Raw genomic sequence first — 22,326 nt, 5'->3', positions numbered from 1 at the left:
CTTTAAAAAGCTTATATGGGAACGACTTCACTGATTTAGGTCAAAGATCTGTTTAGCTGAATAATGTCTGAGTGGAAGATATCTAAGTACAGTGTGTTAAACTAATACAGTTTCAATATTGATCTGCAGTATAGTGCTTCCTAAAAAGGTTTAATTTCTAGATGTGTTCTTCACTTTACTAGGTCTGAGGTAAGTATATCATATATGCTTGCTTCAAATTATTTTCTTTAGATCATAGAATCACAAAGGTTATAGAAGACCAAAGACTGTATTCCTCATGTCGGTGCCTTTTCCACTGCCTCCAGAGTAGTGATGTCTGACGTGTTGCTGCAGTTACCCCCTTGTTACAGGGAGAAGGTGAAACTGAATCCAGAAAACATCATCTCCAGATGTTTGATCTGATTTGGTTGTGTCTCGAGTCTTCAGAATAGTGCAATCTGCCTTCTGTTGAATGTAGAATTATTGCTGTTAAAAGCAGAAGACTGTCTAAGGGGGGAACTTTATTACAGCAATCTTAATATTGAAATTAACCCTTATTTTCTAGATAAGCTGAAAGAATCTGATTAAGGTTTCTAAATTATTTAATCATTGCTACATAGATTGGTTTTGTATTATAAATTGTCATCGGTCCAGATTTAGCTTTAGTTACTGATTGCACCGAAGCAGACTGGAAATCTTTGTAGTTTCAGGCATGTTTTAGCTGAGCTGGTGGAAGGGATCCTCTAAAGGATGTTAATTTACAGATGTCTGCTATGAAGTTCATCCTACCGAAATCTGCATTTTTTTTTGAGATTGTTTTTGATTCTGCTTTCCAGAGAAACTATTCTACATGAGCATGTCAGTGAAGGGAATAAAATGTCATTTCAAAATAAGTATAGGGACCCCATAGTTTAACTGTTTTAGCATAGCTTTGATGTGGTTAAATTTGTGCATGTATTTGATTCGAGTATCGATTTTTTTTTTAAATTTTTTYCCCCATATTTGTAATTCGTTTTTGAAACCTGTGAATACATTGCTGAAAAGCTCATTAACTTTCATTTTTTTTTGCAGTGGCTTGGCAGCTGGAGAAGATAATGGACAGAGAGGATATATGCTGACATTTGTTATTGCTTACCTTCGGGTAGGTCACCTTTTATTGGCCTACTGAAACTTCTGTTGATTACGATATTAAACCCTAAAGATGTGTTTTTCCAAGATACTTCTATGAATTCTAACTGCAAATTGCCTTGTTATATTCTCAAATTTCTCAATCTTCAGCTCCGTAGTGCTCGTTTATAACATTTCATTTATAAAAGCACCATAAAACATTGAAYTATGCACCTCTTAAGAATATAGAGTGTTGTTAGTAAATGCTAGGGTAAATGATTTTGAAGAATCACTGACAAGTTGCTAAATAAACAAGGTCAGTCTTAAAATATCCAAGAGCTGAAAGTAGTGGTTGAGGTCTCAGCTTTTGTCTGTCAAAATACTCATGTTTTTTCAGCTCTTTCTTTTAGGACATCTGCCTGTGGCCATGGTTTGAATCTGAATTTCAGGAGAAGTTAACATGAGTCTGACTGCAGTTGCCTTTAGGAGTTTAAGTTCCACTGTCTTTTTAGAGATTTATCAGAATATGCTGAACATCTTCAGTGTTAACGTTTTATTTTGCTCTTACAGTTTGGAGCAAATCATTAAGCCAGCCTTTGTTAGCAGGCTAAATGGGAAAAATGATTCTTGTCTGTGGTCATGACAACAAAATGCTGAAGTCATTTGTGTATTGGAAGTTACCRTAACGATTAACTGCTGTAACTGGGACAGCTGGATGTTTTTCTAGATGGACTGTTTCTGCTTCTTATAGAAATTATCAAATTGAAGAAGTACTAACTAGGTATCCTACACTGTAATCCCAGATGTAAGTGCTGAATGTTATTGATAAATTCCTTTCTCTGTTTATTAGGACCTGGGCCTGGATTACTATATAATAGGAGAATCATTTGAGACATCTGTTCCTTGGGATAGGTAAACTTGTACCTGATTTTACTCAAATTACTGCTAACTCATACATGAGGAAACTTAATTTTGTTTTATATATAGTAGAGGTTTGCTGATGGGCCTCTAAAATCTTGCACCTGCGTGTTCTTGCTAGAGTTCCTGGCAAATTACATCTTGGGGGTTGTGTGCACAATGTAGGCAGGTATTCGATAACATTTCTATATAAGGGCTAGCTTACTGWAACAAAATCAGGACTTTAAAATGCCCAGGCTGGAAATGGGGGGAGTGACTACAGTAAGATCTGTTTAAGCAGCTGCATGTGTGTGGAACTGGCAGTTTATTTCAAACAGAAAAGTTTCTAACAAAGCTCGTAAGTTTATGCAGATAGGTTTGACAGCTGCGTCGTCCCCCTGCTGTGATGCAGGGATAGGATTGCTTAAAAGGATGAATTATTACCAAGGTGAAGATCTTAAACTTCCCTGTTTAACTCATCTGTCAAGCTATAGTAGAAACACTTGACAACAGCACAACTTAACTTTTTCTGCTTAAACTTATGATAGAGTTTTTCAAAGCTGATCAGTTATCCTGTATGAGACTAGTTGGGGATGCTGGAACAAAATATTTAGCCTGGTATCTTCAACAAGTGGTTATGTTTTTCTTTTGTATTACTGCCATCAGTAGACCAAATGGTTTCAATCTGTATAACATGTCCAAGTCCAAATCAGATAGTTTGGATAGCATCTCAGATCTGTGTAGGAGAATGTACTGATTAAACAAGTGGTAATTGGAAAAATACAACGTTTGAAGTATTTTTGCACTTTGGATACACCTGGATCTATCCTGGGAGAAGAGGGGGAAGAGAAGTGGAGGAAGAGAAAAAATACATGGTTTATGACAAGCTTTAACAACTCACTGGCATATTAGAATTTCAAGCTTGCAAAGTAATGCACAGYGGGGAAGCTTTTCTCTTTACCTCGCAACACACCAAAGGTGTGGTCTGAGCACCAGGCCTTAGAGCTGACTTGTTAAAAGGAAGTTGTATGAAAGGACATCTTAAGACTCCATTTTATTGTTTTCTTTTATAGGGTTTTAGACCTCTGTAGGAATGTTAAAGAAAGGATAGTAAGAGAATGTAAAGAAAAAGGTGTTCAGTTTGCTCCTTTTTCCACCTGCAGGTAAGTTATTCACCAACTTAAATATTCATTATTCTGGAATCTTTTATTTGTTAAATAGCTAAGGAACTTTAGTACCAGCATAGAGGTCCTTAAATTTGCAATATAGTAGGTAAAATGAAACTATTAGTATAGCTGTTAATAATCTGACTTTCTCTAATCTGCTTGTGGATTACATAGCAAAGTAATCATTTCCAGAGATTAGTGGCACTTGATTAGTTTTGACATTTATTATTGCTTATAGACAACGAGTCAATTGGACACTGTTTTAAGAGCTTCATCTTGAATTGCTTAGCATTGATTCACTCAAAGTATGAGCAGAAAGGACACAAAGCTTGAAAAAGGAAGTTTCCTTTTTAATTTAAATAAATTACCTAATGAATTGCTTAGTGTTACGTAGTGGCTGGTTTACCTGGTAAAGCTCTGCTTGTAATGTACTTCTCTTTAACAGGGTGACGCAGACCTACGATGCAGGTGCATGTGTCTACTTCTATTTTGCCTTTAACTACAGGGGAATTAGTGATCCTATTCATGTCTATGAAGAAATAGAGGTAATGTATATACGAACAATGTTTAAGGTGGGATGTAGGGGAGAAGCAGGTGATGTATGTTTGCAGTGTGTATTTTAAACCCATTGGCCAAGCTAACTAAATGCAGGAGAGGGATATCAAGAGTATGTTCATCAGCAGCCAAAGGAAAACATGCACATTGATTGCAAAGATCAGATAAAACCTGGTCTAAGCCATGTTATGTTAAACTAACTGTAAGTTTCTTTGTTTGCCAAAACCTCTGGAGTATGTTGTTCCAGAGAAGCCCTTTTTGGACTTGTAAGCTTAGTAAGAATGCACAGGAGAGCCAGTGTTAACTGCTTTAGTTTGGTGAAAGGCATACGTATGTTGGGGGGAAGCTAATGCAAGTTCTAGGTCTTTAAGATTAGTGTATGCAACAGGATATGACTAAACTGTTTTCTGGTTCATATAGTCAGTAGCAGATAATTAACAGGACTATYGAGAAATACTCCTGGTAATGAGGATATGATTCTTTTCATGCTTTTTGCTTAATTTCTTGTTAACTTGGCCATTGGATGCAATGTTGTATCTACAGGTTCCAAACTTTTCTGCTGTTAAATTTGGGGCATTGGAGAACATGCTTCTAAAGCACTAACTGAAACTCCATCGTGCTGGAGTTAGCAGCTTGCTCACACTGATGCATGCCTTCTACTGCAGAACTCTGTGGAAGACTAAAAAAATCTGTAAATTCGCAGATACAGTCATACATTATTCTGGGAGGTGGAGGGGAGAGAAGGAAAGAAAGGATCTTTTTATCAAACTCACCACAAACAAGATGATGTCTGTGCTTAGGAAAGCTTTCTGTGTTACAGCTTTCTTGGGAAGCTGTCTATTTGTGATCAGAGCTAGTTGGGAAAGATTTTTTTTTAATACTTGTGAATGAGTATGATATCAAGTATTTTTTTTTTGTCAAATAAGCATCTTATCTTTCCAATTTAGAGGGCGGCTAGAGAAGAAATACTTGCTAATGGAGGAAGTCTGTCACATCACCATGGAGGTATAATTCCCAGTCTCTTTATCTGTCCTACAGTGCCAGATATTTGCCAGTGTATACAGTAGTCCTAATGGAATTTGAAAAATACTTCAAGGATATTAATTGAAATTACTTAGAAATCTTTTGACCTACTTTCAGGGAACCTCTCATGCTTTTGTCCAACTTTGTTAGCCCTAGTTCCGTGGCACGTGGTTAAAAAGTATTTGCATAAAAGAGCTAGTGACTTTCAACTAGACTATGCTGTAGGCTGCTGTTTGTTGCACAGCTGATGTGAGCATTGGCTCACATATCTGTTTTGCTACCTGCTAACTTCTGATTTATTTCTTTACTTGTAGTTTGGAAATGATTTGTCATGATTTACTGATCTCTTCACAAGTTATACTGTGCTCTGATAAAAATAAGCTCATGCCTGAAGTGTTACCCTAATRTCTTACATATGCTTTTTTCCACACTGCCTAGTTAAACTTGATTACATATGTCCTGTATCCTGCTGAAAACTCAGATATCTTGAATACTTGGTCTGGCTTCAGCATGATTGTACAACTAACTTGTAAATTGTTAAGCTTGCAATGTGTTTCTCTTCTCTCTATTCTTTTGGGGCATTGCCTGGTCACAGTTAAGAGCAAAAAGAAAAAAGCCTAATATTTTAAAATTAATTTAATTTTGAAATTTTGCATGGGGAACAGCTGGAGAGCAGAATGACTGTTTTGTAACATATTGGTGACTTTCTGGACTTGGAGAACATCCAAAATTCAAGATTTATAGCTAGACCTGTTCTTCTATGTACAACTTTTAATACAAGCTTTAAGGGTTCTTGCCACAGAAACACCAAAATAGGAAGGGATTGGATGACTCTGGCTCTGTTAACATGTAGGGGAAAAAGTATTGGTATTTTATGTGCCTTTATTGTCCACTGATGGAATTTTTTTAGTGTGGTATTATAGTGGACTGGTCAGTTCTTGCSCATGGAGTGGTGGAATTTCCCCCTCGGTCTGCGCTGGTGTTCTCCCCTGCTGTGGCACCTGTATTTTACTGTGACTAGTGTTTCATCCAGTAACTTGCATGCAGCTGTAGCTTGTCATATGATTAGATGTATTTGTGTGCACCATGTAAAACCTTGGGCATGTGTACAGCATGTGTTGGGCAAGAAAAGAAATTACTTGTTCCTGCACCCCTGAACTTGTGACTCAACAGATATAGGGAAACTTGCTCGCAATTAAACTCCAACTGCATTATCTGTCCTGATAAATATTTTCTGCTTTAAGTTTATTTTGTCTGCCATGGCACTTTGTACAATATGTAAGATCCATTTTTCTGTGTTTAGTAGTAGATTTGCTGCTGAGAATTAGTCTAAAGGTAGTGCTTTTATTTACTGACCTTCAGGCCTTGTCACACTTAGCGCTGCTAACACTAGTGTATTGTGTAGGGTAAAGGAAAATACTGTTGCAATTTCTTCTAGTATTTGTCTTGTAATTGTGATTAATAACTGTTGTTTTCACTATCTGGAAACAGACAGACTGGTTTGTCTGCCTACAATCATGCTGTGATAAATGGAGCTATTTTAACTCTGGTTTTGTGTATCAAAGAAAACAGATGTAGTCTGGGACTTGAGGCTATAGAAAATGCAAAGCCTGCTTAATTCAATCTTCATATACTTCCTGAGTGAAGACATGGTCATCTATGTCAGCTTTGGATATCTGTTAAGATCCGGTTTAAATCTGGAGAAATACTAATTTTGAGTAAACACATACCTCCTACAAGGAGAACTAAAACTGTGATAAAGTTAAAACTTTGTAAAGGTTAAATTCAGAGATTTTAATTTGGATTCTGTTTTATRTTGTCCCCAAGTCTTGCGCCAGTGGAAAGTGCTGTAACTTTCTGGCAATACTCAGGAAAAAGTTAGTAGTGTCAAGAGATTTTCCACACACATGGGAACACTTCCGAAATTTAAAACTTAAAGTAGCATTTTGAAAACCAAGCCTTTCCCTTTGTTAATGTATTATACCTGACTGTCCTGCAATATGTAATATCATACATTGCTCTATCTTCCTTTTTTGAAGAAGAAGAAGGTTATGCTAGCAAAGAAAAGTATATGAATACCAGCCTCTTACAGCAAGAGAATCTCATACAGGCAAGAGGTCGCAACAAGGCTAGAAGTGTGCATTTGTGTAACGGGGCTATCCTTTCAACATGGCACTGACTTTTATTTTGGTGTGTAGCGTCTGAGATTTTTATAAGGCCGGATATGATTTTTCTGACACGATAATTTAAATGACTTTTTGTTCTTTTAATCATATTGCTTTTTCCTTCCAGATTCTATTTCTCACTCATGACTTAAGAGCATTAATTAAATCCATATATCTGAAACATGTCAGGAGTGATTTTTCTACTTTAGGTTTATCAGCCTACATTTAAGGGCCTGTTTCTAGATTATGTAACAAACAGGATTTTACTTAGGAAGACTCTTGGGCATGGTAAAGTTGCCATTGTCTTGTAGTCTGCTCACAGGTACCTCTTATCAGAAAAGCAACTTTGGAAATRACAGCTTTAAAGATACCAACTTAAGTAAATAAAATTCTTATAATGGCAGACCCTAAAGCAACCGATATGAAATGTTGCCTTATTCTTAAATTCCTGTTTTAAAACAGACATTTTGTTGCATACATAAAATAGCACATGCTGAGGAAGTATCACTAGGAAAGACTGATGTATAAACAGAACTATTCCTCTTTGAAGTTCAGCATCATAATGTTGTATTTTCCATGGCTGGATTTGGGTCAGATCCTTTTGCATTGTCAATTCTGTAGCTGTGTAAAATGAGCTAAAGAACAATTTAAAATGAATGACAAATTGTTTCCTTTGAAGAAATGTTCTAGGAAATGGTTACTTAAGGAAACAATTATTTGACCTTTTGATTCGAGCAAGAACATTCATTTACCTAGTTAATACAACTGTTTTTCTCTTCTTGGAGAGACCGACAAGGATAACTGTTAGTGCAGGCTGAGCTCCACAGGTAAAATATCAATTTCCTGGCAGTTTATATATAAAAAATAAAAGCATGTTTGGTACTGCAGTTTTTCTGTATTGTGAAGGGGCCATGGCTTAGTTGTACACTGCAGTAATTAACTGCAGCTTTATTTTCTCAGCTGTAAAATAACCCTCACAAATTGCAAAATCTGGAATTATAAAATTCCCTTTAGGGAAGGCAGTTGGACACTTTCTTTTTGTGCATAGAAAAATTATCCTTTTACTTTCGCAAGTTTAACACTGGAGGTGGATCTTGTTTGGTCTGTAAACTGCACCCTGCTCTGTTGATGAGAATGAGGCATTTAAACTGTGACTCTTCTGAGATGGACATCAAGAAACCTTGTGATGTGAAATCACTTGAATCACTYACACCGGATTTGCTTCCTTGGCCTATTGAAAGCCTTGTCAGGATTGTCATCTTCAATATCTCTTCCTTAGCAAATGCAGAGTATTTTTTGATTCATCAACACCGAATKTGAGAGCAATTATTTGATGGCAAGTACAAACCTGCCAGATGTTGGACAGTGATCGGGCATGTTARTTATGTAGCAGACAAGGGCTCAGATATACTGGTCCCATCTCACTGCAGTATTAGATTAATTAATGTGCTGACCTTTCCCAGTGAATTGCAGAGCTCTCTGGAAAAGTAATAACCTGCTAAGCAATTTCCAGGAGTGGAAAGATGTTCCCCATAGAGAACCAACCTCAAGAAGAGCTTGCAGCAGCCACAAGAGCCCCATCCTTCTTGAGACCCGTCCCAAGCTGCCATCCCTTCTTCCTCTTGCAGAACTGTTCTGCAGCAACTGCCTCTAAGTTGGAAGGACCAGAGCAGAGGAAATCCAGGGCCATACGCAGGGCCACTAGAGCCCATTTCAGCTGAGACACACGCTTACAAACCTGTTCTGTGTGGGTAGTGTTATTTCTGGGTCCTATAGTTCAGTGCCACTTAAACTTCCCTTGTAAGCCTGTTTTCTTTCCTTTCCTGAAGGAAGACAACTGAATGCTAAGCAGCCAGATCTTGGGGCCACCCAGTTGCATTCTCAGAGATGAGCAAGCATGGCCTTGTTGAGCCAGAGCTTTCCTGTTCTAGCTGCTTTTGGGGGCAGCAAGCAGCCTGTCCACCATGCTCTGACACTTGGTGTCTGTGGCAAAGACTGTAATGTCAGCGGCTGCAGAGGGTAGATTGCACTGGAAAAGAATGGTATGTGGTTGCATTTTACCAGACTCCGTCATCTGGAGTTATCTTTTGTTCATGGCAATGTCTTATTGCTGTGGAATTTTCCTTTCTTTGTAATTGGGTTACTGTACTGAGGAGGAACAGAATACMCTGAAGCTAACCTGAAGGGAAACAAACATAAAGACTGCTTCTCTATATGGTGTTCTCATCTGCACTTAGCCTTTCATTTTTCTGTGGAATCCGATGGACCGGCTTAGCAGTCAGGACAGGATTGCCTCAAGGCTTTAACCCTGTGATATCAAACCTTGCAGGGGCTGACACATCCACACGCATCTCATGGGTGTGAACAGCAGGAGGTTGGGGCTCAGCCTGCTGTTATCTGGGGGTTAAAATCTCTCCATTCAACGTGTCTGTGAAGGACCACTGCTCTCTGGAGTAGAGCTTTTCTCTTTCCAGTTCGCTAACCAAATGTATGTTAGATTTATTATTGTGAAAGTATAAACCATAGAAAATTTGACAAGATAGATGTGTAAATTATCACTTTGACAGAACTAATGATGCACTCCGAGCCCCTTCTGTTTCGTGGCCCTCGGTGAGGGGCTCCATTACAGGCGCAGCGGCGGCCGGTGCTGCGGAGCCCCGCGCGGGATCRGCGCCACCGGAGGGGCCCCGCTGGGCTTCTAATGGGCTCCCCCTTGTTGGAGCAGTTGTTTGCAGGCTTTTCAGGACGATTGCATCCATAACCACGGGACGCGTTCGCTGAAAGTGTATTACAGATAACGGTGGAGAGTGGTAATGACTGTTCTTCKGCTTTTTGTGCCAGAGGCGGAGTGTCACTGACTTGAGGTGATGGTCAAGCCACATCCATTTTTTTTGTCCTTTAAACCATCCCCACATAAAACTCAACASGATCACCTTGCTCAGATAACAAAGCTGCAGTGCTGGTGCACTTACAGATGGMGATTGTTTGGGGCTGGGTTCTGAAATACAGCATTAGCCCCTACCCCGGGGCAAATGCTCTTGTCCGTCAGTTATGATCTTAACTCGTGACACGCRTGCTGGTAATGGTTATTTCTTACCAAACTGCACATTTCATTCTTTCTCACGTTTGCTTTTTCAGTTGGCATTGTGACTAGCTCATATTCCTTAAGGTATAAACAAATATGCTCTGTTCTCCAGAGGTGTCCCTGTAATTTATTATTCTGATGACAGCTTGATGGTTACCCAGAGAGCAGGATACAAAAGATGGCTTGAATTTAGCTTCAGATACTCTTAAAGCATCTGCCTCTCAAGCCTTTACTRTATCACATCATACTGATAAATGGACTGTGTTTTAGGCTGACAAGCTAAATGCTACACTGTGTTTAATGAAAAAATGCCCTCTGTTTTTGAATGATCTGTTAAATCGGAGCTGATGGCTTGGTTAATATATGGATGCTTGGCCATGTAACAGGACTATTGTGAGACTTTTAGTGTTTAAGCTGTGCTTTCTGTACGGTATGTTGTGAATATCAATTTTAACATGGAAACTAAGTTCCTATGTAAAATAGGCTGTGCAGGCGTCAGTCTGTGTAGAAATTTTGAATGAAACAAGATGTTTTATTGATTGAAAGCCAGGTTTTGTCTTGTCTTTAGAAAGCAATTTTTACTTATTTAAGCTGTTTCTGGCAGTAAGTTCTGATTCTGCTTACTGGAAGGAATGAAGCAGTATGGGATTCTAGCTTTAATAATTTTCAGCTTCCTCCTTAAAATGAGTTTGGCTTTTTAAAACTTATAATTACTTTTTTTCAGTCTCAGTGTTTTTAATAGAACATTTGATCTCAGCCTAAGCTTCATCTAAATTTCATAGTTTCTAAAGAAAGTAGGCAGTGTGGAACACAGGCTTCCTCTGGGAGTATGCTGAGCTTAATGAGCTTGATAGTCTGGTGGGCTCAATAAATCAAACAAAGCAAAACATTTCTCATTTTTGAATAAAAGCATTTATCATGCAGTGTTTATTCATTCATGGTCACAAGATTGATTGGCTCCTAGAATCCTGCCATATATTGAAATGCTTTGTTTTTGTTTTTCCAGTAGGCAAATTGCGGAAGCGCTGGATGAAGGAGAGCATCTCCGATGTTGGCTTGGGAATGCTGAGATCTGTTAAAGAATATGTGGACCCCAATAACATCTTTGGAAACAAAAACCTTTTATAAAGCCCCATGCTGTATGATATACTAAAACTTAAAAATTGCCGTTGAAATTCTTGAAATTCCTTCATTTTCATTGTATTGATATCCCAGTAATCAAATATAACATAGACTAAGCTTTAAGACTACAATATTAATTACTTTGTCTTTTCCCTTCCACTAAAGTGGAATGAATGCTTTCATTCACTGTTAACGTTTATGGATTTTTACTTACTGTGCTCTTAAATTCTCGAGCAACCCACTGGGCACATCAAAGTATATTGCCAACCAGGAAGTGCAAATTTGGTTTTCCAGGTTTGGTTGGGCAGCACAGCTGAAAGTATCTTCCATGCTGGATGCAGCCAGCTGTTTGTTGCTAAAGCATCCCCTGCAAGGAGAACAAAGACTGACAACAGTGTTGTCTGCAGAAGCAGCTGCTCAACCCAGCCGCTTGTCAAAGGAAATGTGCTAGGAGAGATGAGATTACACCAAGGAGTGCTTGTGCTGAAGAATCAAGTATGTCGGAGACTTTAACCAGCAGCCCTTTAAAGCACAAATGCAGGCTTTGATCAAAAGGGACAACTGTTAAGTCGAGCTCCCCCCGTAGCTCTGCTGAGAATCTTAAAATTAGTGTGTTCTGAGTTGTATTTGCATTGCTGGGATAATCTGCTTAAATTAATCCTAGGTAAGTCACTAAGTTTTGTACAATGAACGTTTCTCACTGTATGTTGAAAACAGATTTGTAACATAAAACTTTGCCTTCATCTGTACTACCGTCCTTGTGTGTATGGTTTTGCTCCTGTTTTGTTTTGCAGATATGCAAAATACCCTTTTTTTCAGAGAGAGAAAAAAAAAGGTCTAGTTATTCAAATGAAAGTGTTTGCCCAACACTGTCTTTTAAAACAGTCTCAACAGTTTTGCTAAGCTTAAGTGGACAACATACTGTCATCCTAAAAGTGAAGTTTTCCATTTTCATTTTGTACAGTTTCCTATGACCTTTATGAATTGTTTACTTCACCAGTAGCCACAAATGTAATTGTCCATTTAGCTTTAGGAAAATTTTTCTTGAGTACAGTATGAGTAAACATTTTTACATTGAAACTTGAATCTTAATCAGTTAATAAACTAGAGGTATTTGTCAATACTCATGATCCATTTTTAAGGTGGGTTCTTTTCTTAAAGCAAATTATCCAACTTTTTGATAAAGTATATGATCACATAGGATAGAAACAAAATCCTTTGAGGATACTGTCTCTAGCCAACTGCTTCACTGCTCTGTAGTGACAGTTTGGGCACCTTTTGTATTGGTAGTGCCCTTAACAAGGAGAAAAAGATAAAATTGCAATTCTGTTTTTAAACTATTTTAGGATACTGTCTAATTAGTTCTCAGTTTTGGTAATATGCCATAAAAAGTATAATACACATGCTTGAAAAATAGTGCATATCAAACAAACTGTTTAAACTTCAAGTATGTAATTAAAATCATCTAAAAATCATGGACAGTCAAAACATCACTTTAAAATGCATGCAGTTAAGATACCAAATCAAAGCCTTTTATGATCCACAGGTCATAAACTAGGATGTTAATGTGGTATTTGTCATACAGCTAGATTTATTTCTAATGGTCTTTGTTTCATAACATTTCAATATAAAAAATTCTTGTCTTCTGCATTTTTGTTAATCTTTTGGCCCACAGAGCTCGTATTTCAGCAGCACCCAAAACAATAGGTATCTGTAGTCCGTTTTAGAAAATCAACTTCTGGCACTGTGGTTAAGTGTTCCTTATTTGATATGTGCACAGCGGCTCTCAGCAAGGCGGACCTGTACACGTTTCTGCAGGAGATGTCCTCATTTTGCATGCCGCACCCCGGTGATAACTTGGCCACAGCTGGACACTTGCTGCTGACCAGTGTCACTGTGAAATAGAGACCTTTCTAGGAGCTGGTAAATATGAAGGGTATGTTTATTTTTATGTGCCTCAGTGAAAGCATGGTATGCTAACATGAATTATCAGTTTTGAAAGAAGTTGTGTAGATAACCAGAAGCCTTTGTGCAGAATGACAGCACAAACAGAACTTTAAAAAAAAAAAAAAAAAAAGGTGGTATAGTTCAGTAATATACTTGTCTCTTAAGACATTAACTTTTTGACTTAAAAGTACTACATAGTAGTGCTTAAAAGTACTACATAAAGTGCAACTTCCTAACTCTTTTACTTCCTAACTATGATTTCCCCAGCCTTTTCTTATTGAAGTTACACAGCCAAAACCTCCTTATGTCCTTTATTTTCAATCTCTAAATAGCCAGTGGCTTCGAATATTATTTAAAATGCAGTAAAAAATTTCATTGCACATCAGTTGGTCTATAGGAAAGTGAAGTAACAGCTTGAGTCCTACAGCTACAACACAGGATAGCCCCAGGGAGAGGATTAACTGCAAATGTAATGGATATCTCTTTCTAATAGCTGCCCTACAGCTGTCTTCCTAAATATTTTTCTACCATATGAACTGTTTGGAGCTTAGTGAAATCCCACAGTTGAAATGCATATTTCATTGGCTGCTTTTAATTCTTTAATGAGAAGACAGAAATATGTAACAAGTACAGGAGACCTAGATATTAAACCAGACCTAGGCACAAATCATTACCCCTTTAAAAGAAATCTTCCCTCTCCTAGCAGTGAATTAAGTCTTCCACCATGCTCTTCCTTCTGTTTTCCTTACAGAGGTTGCTCTTCCCATAACTGCAGCCTGTTCACAGATGGAGTTTGTTCCATGTGGATCAAAAGTGTATCCTAGCAAAGCATTTTACCTTTTTAATTTGATTGACTGCTTTGGCCATGTGTGAGAGAATTTTGTTTAAACTTGCCATAACTTGCAATTACAGAGCTGCTGCTGTTCCCTGCTTTGAAGAAAGGTACGGAGTGAATATGCTTGACTGCTAAGTGTATTTACACTGGAGAGAGAGGGACACTTCTATAAAAGTTGAGGGAAATGTCATCAAAGAACATATTAAATTAAGAGAGAAGGGATCTTAAAGAAAACCATGCCTCTGACTTTAATACTGTGGTTATTACTACTTACAGTATATTGGTTATATTAGAGATGTCATCTTTGCCTTACAGCTGGGAACAGAGGCCAGGCCAAATAGTTCTTCCATAGCCATGTAAGTTAATTGAAACCAGCCACAGAGGCAGGAATGTGAGCACTGAAATCCAGAAAATATGATCTGTTTCTCAGTCTTGAAAAATGTGTGCTTATCGAGGCTTCTACTAGTAAAGCCCAACAATGTTTGTCATTCTAGTGTGAGAGTAACTGTAAACCAGTTTTAATGTTAAAAGATTACCAAACCTTATGTCATTAACAATAAAAAAAAATGGGCCTAAACCATCATGTGTTTTTGTGCTGAAACTGAAAAATGTGTTCCCCTAATTAGTCACACTGGTTCATCTTAATTTGGTGCATCTAAGGAAAACCACTAGGAAGGCTTTGGCATTCAGAGAGAGAAAGGAGAATGAATTTGAAAATGCTTACGAATAGAACATTTATTTTTGCATTCTATTTAAGGCAAAATGGAAATATTAAAAATACTCTATTTTCATTGAAGGAAATGCAAAACCATACTTGACCTCTGGATTATATGGATTCATTGGCCAGTTCAGAGGCTTCTCTTCTCCTGTTTGGGCAGCAAGAGCCACTTTCTACTGCTCATGGAGAGCTCTCTGTCAGACACAGAAGAGCATCTTATCTTAATTAGCTTTCCCTTGTTCAAAACCTGTTGTATTAAGTTATTGCAGCACCTCTGACTTACACATGGAACAGCAGAAGACTTCTTGATAGGAATTATTTCTTAAAGCGCTGTAAATCTCTATTTGAAAGTTTTGTGTGTGCAAATATGCACATTTGAGCAGAAGCATATTTCAACTCTCTGTCATTGCTATAAAGTTTTTTATTATGTCCTTTAAGCTAAAATGACTGAAATTGCATCCTGCTGAAAGGCCTGTTGAATTGTCTTATGCTAATGCAGTTTCATTAATGCATGTCATTTGAAAACTCTAAAAGGCAGTGTAGGCAGGGGAAGGGAGCTGTAAAGATATGCTTTAATTTGTACAATTATAAATGACAACATTGCACAGTTATCCAAAGCCTGTATGTAATTTTTAGGAAAAATTTCCTAAATTTCCCTCCTTCACAGGAAGGAGAAAATTACATGATATTTAGGCATTGTATTGGTATGTTTTTTCTGATTAACAACGTAAATGTGGTGGTTTTACTTGTTTTTAGATCTTGMTGCTCTCTATAGGAAGGAGATCTTGGGTGATATGTAATATTACTCTCAGGATGAAAACCAGGTCGTATTAATCTCATTGAGAATCTTTTAAGAAAATCCTGCATTTTATAAAAACTTAAATCTGAATTAGCAGCTGCATAGATACAGTYGCTTGGTTTTAGACCCCAAACTGACTCTGAATTCTACATGGCTTTTGAACAAAAATTGATGTCTTTCTCTAGGTTATGGAGACTGTACTTGGCAGGGCAGTGCTTTGTTCRTGTCAGCTTTGAGGTTTCTTGTGGTGCTCAAGTGCAGAGCTGGTCAAAGCTCTTTTTCAAAAATATTTGGATTACTGTCTTTGAAAAATATCAACACTGTCGGTTTGAAATTTAAAGCTTACTGTTTCCAAAAGATGAGAAATTCATTTTAAATCTTACTGTTACTTGCAGTATTTACCAATACAAGTTGCAATAATATGTACCTCTACTGAAATGCTGTGAAATATTTCATTTATGAAGTTGTTTTTGCACTTTTGAAAAACAAAACTTTTTTTTTTATGGGAAACTTTATGAATGTTTCATTTTGATTCAGAATAAACCTAAATTTCTTTCAGTTGACTGTTCAGGAACTCCAGTAAAATGATCCTCTTTGGGGAGTATCCAGTCCATTCCTAYATTCCTACCTTCATGATAAAAGCATGGGGAAATAACAGCTTTGGAATYACTATATTTGTTGTAGAGCTGTAAAGTATATCACAGCAGCCGCCTTTCCAWGAAATGGGAGTGTGGATCAGAGAAGTGAAACTGTATGTGTACAACGTGATGGACACAATCTGATGATGTGACTGTAACTCTGTAAAGTTTAAGCTTCTAGAACTTCAAATCAGAAATCAGAAAAGTGATAAATGTTAGTCTTTGTTTAAAATTCATTTAAAATTAAACTATATTTTCTAATGAAGAATGTCAAATGACTTTGTTTTTTACAACTGTGCAGTTCAATATCACGTATCTTACTGTGGYTGGCTTCCCAAAGTGCTGCTGCAAAATAAAATATTAAATGGGTGCAACCAAAGATAGGGCTTTGAGTAAAGGTGCTCTCATTTCAGATTACTGGAAGAGCTTGGATCCATTCCCATGGCACTTTGAGGACAGGGATATCTGGTGCTGCCATCACACCAGTCAGCGCTTGTTGAACAATATAAATATTCAGAACAGTTTGAAGACAAGGAATAGCATTATAATGTACTCCAAGGAAGTCCAGCACTGAATGCTGAAAACACTGTAAACACTTTAATTTGGGTAGATGGATGCATGAACAGGACACAGGTACATGTAACTATTGATAAATTGGTATTGATGTTGGTAAGGGGTTGAATAGCAGTCTTGAATTGCCCAGGATAAGGTAACGATGGAGCCTGAGGAGCCGGGAGTAGGTACAAATAGAGCAGTTGACCTTTATTCCTCTCGCCCGGTGGCAGCAGCCATCAGTATTTCCTGTTGCACTCTATTACTGCTGCCGCGCAGGAAATCCCAGCTGCCCGGAGGCAAGGGTTAAAAGCTGCTCTGAAATGTGAAGTGACACATAGACTTGCCTAGAAAATACGGAGCAGCTGGATAAATACGTGTAGAGATGGGGCAGTAAAAGCCAGTCATTAAAAAAAGTAAATCTGACTAATGTTAGGAAGCAAATGTAAGAAAGTCCTGAGTGAGGAGAAAGCTGCATGAAAATTGAGGCTTTATAATTTTTTTTTTTGTTTGTTTGTTTGTTTTGCTAGCCTAGGGCATTACCCATTTGAATGCTCTACGGAGTTAGAGTACAGAGGCCAGAGATGGAAAGATTTGGGTTTTAGCCTATTTTTAAATGGAAAAAAAAGCATGTGCAGTCTCTTATTTTATATATTTTTACTTCTTTATTTTTATTTACAGCGTTTTCTCCACCAAAACTTTATAGAGCTTTGTGGGTGCTTCCAGCCAAACTTGGATAGTTGCATGTCTCAAGTATATTAAGTTCTCACAGGMTATGGTGGAAAATGGACAGCCATGTAGTTAAGCAACCCTAATGTGTCCCGGTGAGTAGCAGAAATGTTAGTACAGCCCTTATTAGATAGTGGACAACCCAGGTGGTAAAAATGATTTCTCTGTGGGAGAACCTGATTGGTATTTGCTCCACTTCAGAGGAATCAGTATATTCTGTTATGTGGTTCTCCAGTTACTAGAAGCAGCTTCTCTTGCAGCTTTAAAATATTTTAGTGAATGGGTCCACCACAAGGCAAAACCACTGCAAACTTTTGAGTACTGCTGCTCCTGAAAGTACAGGACAACACTTCCAGTTAGTGTTTTTGGTATAATATTTCCTTAATAAATTAAGGTCTTGCCTTTATTCATGCTTATCACTGCCATGACCTCCTGGGTTGTGCTCGGTGCTATTTTACAGTCTGTGTTTTGGCACAGGGACGTGTCAGAACAGACTTGGCTTCCTTGGGATTTTTCTGGGAYTCAGGTTAGTGTCTCGAGTGGAGCTTGGGTGGTAGGTTCTCCTTCACAGGGGAGTTTCCTGTAAAGTGTAGCATTAATGAAGGAGCTGAGAACCCACAAAAAGGGTTTTGGGGAGAAGAGGGAAGAGAAAAGGTGCTAGTAGGAGCCATCAGTGAGCCAGGTCTGCTGGTTTGTTCCAGCCTCTTTGTGAAGGAAGCGTTTTCTCAATGAGGAGTTGTCCTACAGTGGTGTTACCAGCGTGTGGTTAAGGAACCAGGATTTATGGTTTTAGAGAAGATGAGTGACTGCTGTACAAAAGGTTTTGAGAAAGGTTTTCGGGAAGAGTTTTGGCATGGCCATGAGGTTAGAACCGCAACCTGCTGTGCGGCCTGTGGCCTTTCCACCTGCAAAGCTTCAGCAAGCGGCACGGCCTGTCAGCGCMCGCAATAAAAGCTGCTTTGTGCAACGTTGCCTGTCTGTTGTCTGACTTAGCGCCCATGAAATAGTGACCAGGAAGCACAGAGAATTACTAACTGGGAAACCAGAGCAAGGCCAGCGCAAGCCACGTCTCGCTACTTTGGCTAAATCACCCTGAAATGAACATCTGGCAGCAACAGCCGAGCAGAAGGAACTTGGTTACTATAGAGAAACAATAAATTTTAGGATGGCAACAAATCTGCTGCCTTAGTTAAAATTTAGTACTTTTTTTAAGATTGATGAGAGGAAATCTCTGTCTCTTCATTTGTCGAACTGTATGCAACTCTGTGGACATGAAGGAAACATTATCTCCTTTTATAAGTCTCCCCTTAGTCTCTGTGCTTTAGTCTTCAGCCTTCAGGTGTTTACTACCAAGCATTTGCAGGCTGGCCCTCTAACCCTCCTAGTGAATGCTAGGTGCTTCCATCCCATCATAAGTTTCAGTGTGACTTAAGTTACTAAAGCCAAAATTATCCTTGTGGCTGTTGTTACAGAAAGGATAGCCTCAGTGTGATCCATTGCTTAAATAATAATAATAATAATAATAATATAATAATAATAATAATAATAATAATAATGTAATTTTTTTAAAAAAAAAGTAGAAGCAAGAGTTTGGGTCTGGGCTTTTTCTGCTTTGCTTAGGGCCAACCAAGTGCCTGATATGCTGCAGGTGCAGAGCAGCCACTGCCAGCCAAGTTACAACACCTGTGCCTAGCTGCTAATGAAGGGTGTGTCTGCAATTAGCAACACCTGCAGCATTAACAGTTAACACTTAAACTAATGGCAAGCTGCCCTAAGGGTAAGTGGGCTGAGGAATGAAGGGTCCTGTGTTGTGGAGGTGCTATGCTTGTGCTCATCAGGCCCCTGTGCACAGCCTGCGTGTGGTGCCAATGTCTGACATCCTGAAGCGTAAATATGAGCTCTGCGCTTTCTGCAGGCCCCAGGGACAGTGGTTGCCCACAGCTTGTGTGTGAACTTGCCAACAACCAAAATGACTGTGCCTTGATGGCCTGTTGCAATGCCTGGGGAGTCGCACAGCAACTTTGTGGGTGTTTTGAGCCTCCTTCAGCCAGAGGCCACAGCTTGTGCTCCGGTGTTTTCTTCTGAGCACGGTGAGTTGCATTTCCCAGCRTCTCTCCTTTGGTTCCTGGTGCATGGAGGTTGTCCAGCTGCGGGCATCCTGCTCCTTACAGGGTTGCTGGCCCTGCCCAAGCCAACCTCCACCTGAGGAGAAGGGGCAGGAGGCTGCACGTCTGCACACCTGGGACCCGTTGGGCTGCCTGCCCACAGGTGCGAGCGCCTTGAAAGCCGGGAGCGAYGCCCGGGCTGCTCCCGTCATGGAGGATCTGCCGGAGAGCAGCACCGCGTGGAGAACGCCTGYGCTGAGGTGAGACCGCGTGCTCGTGGTGTCCCTGCTCGCTCCTGTGCGGTTCCTGGGCGCGAAGGTAGCGTTTTGGGGTAGGAGCAGTTGGGAACAGTGTGGGGCAATYCATGGCGGGCCGAGCAGGGCTGAGCGGCCATTTCCTGAGGGACCAGGAGGGCGCCCTGAGGCGGTGGCACCGCGGCACGTTCAGCTCTGCTGGCAGCAGTGCTGGCAGGGAAGGGCTTGGGGCAGGGTCAGGAATGAGGACGGATGTGGGCATGAGTTGTGTGCCTTTTTGTAAGAAGCAACAGGAGATCTGGTATGCTGATCTCTTGGATAACGTTTGCTGTTTCTGTTGGTGTTGCAGAGTTGTGTTTCTTTTTGTAAGAAGCAAGGGGAGATCTGTTACACTGATTTCTTGGATAACACCTGCTGTTTCTGTTGGTGTTGCAAAACCTTATATGCTTTTCCTAAAGAAAAAGCGCTGAAAGAGTTAATAAAGTGGAGTTGGGAAAGTTCATGGGAAAAGCAGTGCTSGTTAGTTGGCATGCAACAGCATCATTTGTATAAAGCTGCTAATGTCTTCAAGAGGAAGAAACAGGTGTGTTGTTTTGCTCCCAGATTTTTCTTTGATCCTGTTGAATGAGCAGTTCCTCTGCTGCAAAGCAAGGATGGTGCTCACCATGTGTCTTCGTGCTCTAAAATGGCTTGGTGATATTTTGGCTTCTGCCTTTGATGCCTTTCTTCCAAATTTTGCTTGCTGTATCGATGTGTGTAATGCTCTTCAAAATGGAGGCTCGGGTTCTACTGCTGCTGGGTTGTGCTGCTGCTATGTGTCATTGGTGTTTTATATACTTGTGTTTTTCAAACCACTGCTTTTCTTCCCTTTTCATTAACTCTAAAACATGTGACTATAAAATGTTGATACAGACATTCAYATCTCAGTTATGAAGAGCTGTACAATTTTAGTCCTTGCTTCTTGAGAACAATGCATAAAAAGGAGGGGGAGTGGGAAGAGCATTTCCATGTAGTGGAAGCTATAATTGAATTTGCTTTTAACCAGTGTATAACAATGACTTGAGTATAACCTGCCTGTAAAGCTTCCCAGCTGTTGCAGTCCTTTCCCTTTTGGAAGCTTGACTATAGAGTAAATTAAGAGTATAGAACTGAAACTGAGATGTGAAATTAAAGTTTAATAAAAGTAAATAAGGTCCTGGACTTATTTTAAAGAGTGAAGCAATAAAAAGGAACATATAAAAACTTGCAATTTAAAATAACATGCATTCTTTTTATGTCATTCTTCTGCTTTCAATTTTATTAGTGCAGTGGACTTATATTTATTTTGGTTGCATATCTGAGTTTTCCCTACTGCGATGGTATCTCATGTTTGATGCTGTTAGCTTTCAAGATGCCATGGAGGAAATTTGGGGAGCAAAGTGGTTTCTGTTCTTGGCTGTGGCTTTTCTTGGGGTAACAGGGACATTAATTGGGTCTGCACTGGTCAGAGCTGTGCGGGTTTTCTCATAGAGGACAAAACTTTTTCTAAGGATGATTCTCCCGCTGTTTGATTCCTTCAAAGAAAGCAATTTGTTTTGCACATTGGCCAAGGTGAAGGGAAGTGGTTTAGACTCCCTGGGACACCTGTAATCCCACAGCTAGAGGATGAATCTATGGAGGTTGTGTTGTTCGTGAGACTTTCAGTATGGACCCGTCTCCCCTCAGACGGCTGAGCTGCCTGCTCTGTGGGGGCTTAATTCCCATCAAGGCAGCCTACACGGAGAATTAATGCAGACTGGCTGCAGTGCTATAGCCCCTGTGTCACTAATGCATTCTCCAGCCCTCTTGGCGTTAACATCAGGGTGGATAAAAGCCTAAATTATCTATCCTGGAGCTGTTTCTCAAAAGTTGCGCAGTCTAGCRCAGCTCTGCAAAGCTGCTGTTCCCTTCTGATATGGGGGAATGGGCAAGATTGCTATTTTGATGCTAAGGTGCCCATTCTCACCCACCTCCRGCCCCTTTGGTTTTGGAGAGGGAGAGGTGAAAGACATGTTGGCTGCAGTGCTGGGGCAGAAGGGAGGAGGTGAAAGCGTTCGTGGCTCCTTTGCTGCAACCATTCTGGCGTTGCCATCTGGAAGTCGCTGGGGGAGCCTGTTAATTTAATTTTATTGCTGTATATTTTAAAGACTGTCAGGGAAGCCCAGGGATTTGGGACAGGTCTTCATTTTAGTTTAGTCTAAATCAAAATAAATAATAAAATCTTCGTGAAGATGTACAGGCACCAGGAGATACTTATTCAATCTGACGTGATGAAAAAAATAAACTAATGATGTTTTATAGGCTCATGAAAAAACATTTACTTCATGTGATTGTGCCAATAAAGTTTTAAACAGATTAAAAGCAAAGACAGATGCCCATGTCCATTCTGATGACTTTGCACATGAAAAACTAAAGAAAGGAAATAGAATTATCCCAAAATGACACAGCTTTCCAAACCACATTTAAAGTCATTAAAATAATGTCTGGTGCGGCATGAGCTTGTTTGACTTCTAAAACCAAGCAAGTTTTGCTATAAATTTGGTAAACTCTTAGCAGTAGTCAAAGAAAATGGTACAAGTGCATCTGGGAAAGATTTTGGATCAGAACATTAGCTTTGGGAAAGAACTATACT

At 39.3% G+C, this 22,326-nt stretch overlaps 1 protein-coding gene across 1 annotated transcript in view; it reads left to right on the top strand.

Annotated features, from left to right (window-relative positions):
• Window positions 1-15,629, top strand: part of AGPS (alkylglycerone phosphate synthase) — a 43,706-nt gene extending 28,077 nt beyond the window's left edge. Inside the window, exons 15-20 of the mRNA XM_026052042.1 lie at window positions 1,051-1,120; window positions 1,937-1,998; window positions 3,057-3,146; window positions 3,595-3,694; window positions 4,652-4,709; window positions 10,984-15,629. Coding sequence (XP_025907827.1) covers window positions 1,051-1,120; window positions 1,937-1,998; window positions 3,057-3,146; window positions 3,595-3,694; window positions 4,652-4,709; window positions 10,984-11,105 — 502 coding nt within the window. The 3' untranslated portion in view covers window positions 11,106-15,629. The remainder of the gene's footprint in view (window positions 1-1,050; window positions 1,121-1,936; window positions 1,999-3,056; window positions 3,147-3,594; window positions 3,695-4,651; window positions 4,710-10,983) is intronic.
• Window positions 15,630-22,326: the final 6,697 nt, after the last annotated feature.

The sequence above is a fragment of the Nothoprocta perdicaria genome, unplaced genomic scaffold (assembly GCF_003342845.1).
Source record: "Nothoprocta perdicaria isolate Ctin4 unplaced genomic scaffold, notPer1 scaffold_83, whole genome shotgun sequence".
In the NCBI taxonomy this organism is placed as follows: Eukaryota; Metazoa; Chordata; class Aves; order Tinamiformes; family Tinamidae; genus Nothoprocta; species Nothoprocta perdicaria.
Note: the sequence above shows the minus strand (reverse complement) of the source record. Positions and strands in the feature narration are given on the sequence as shown.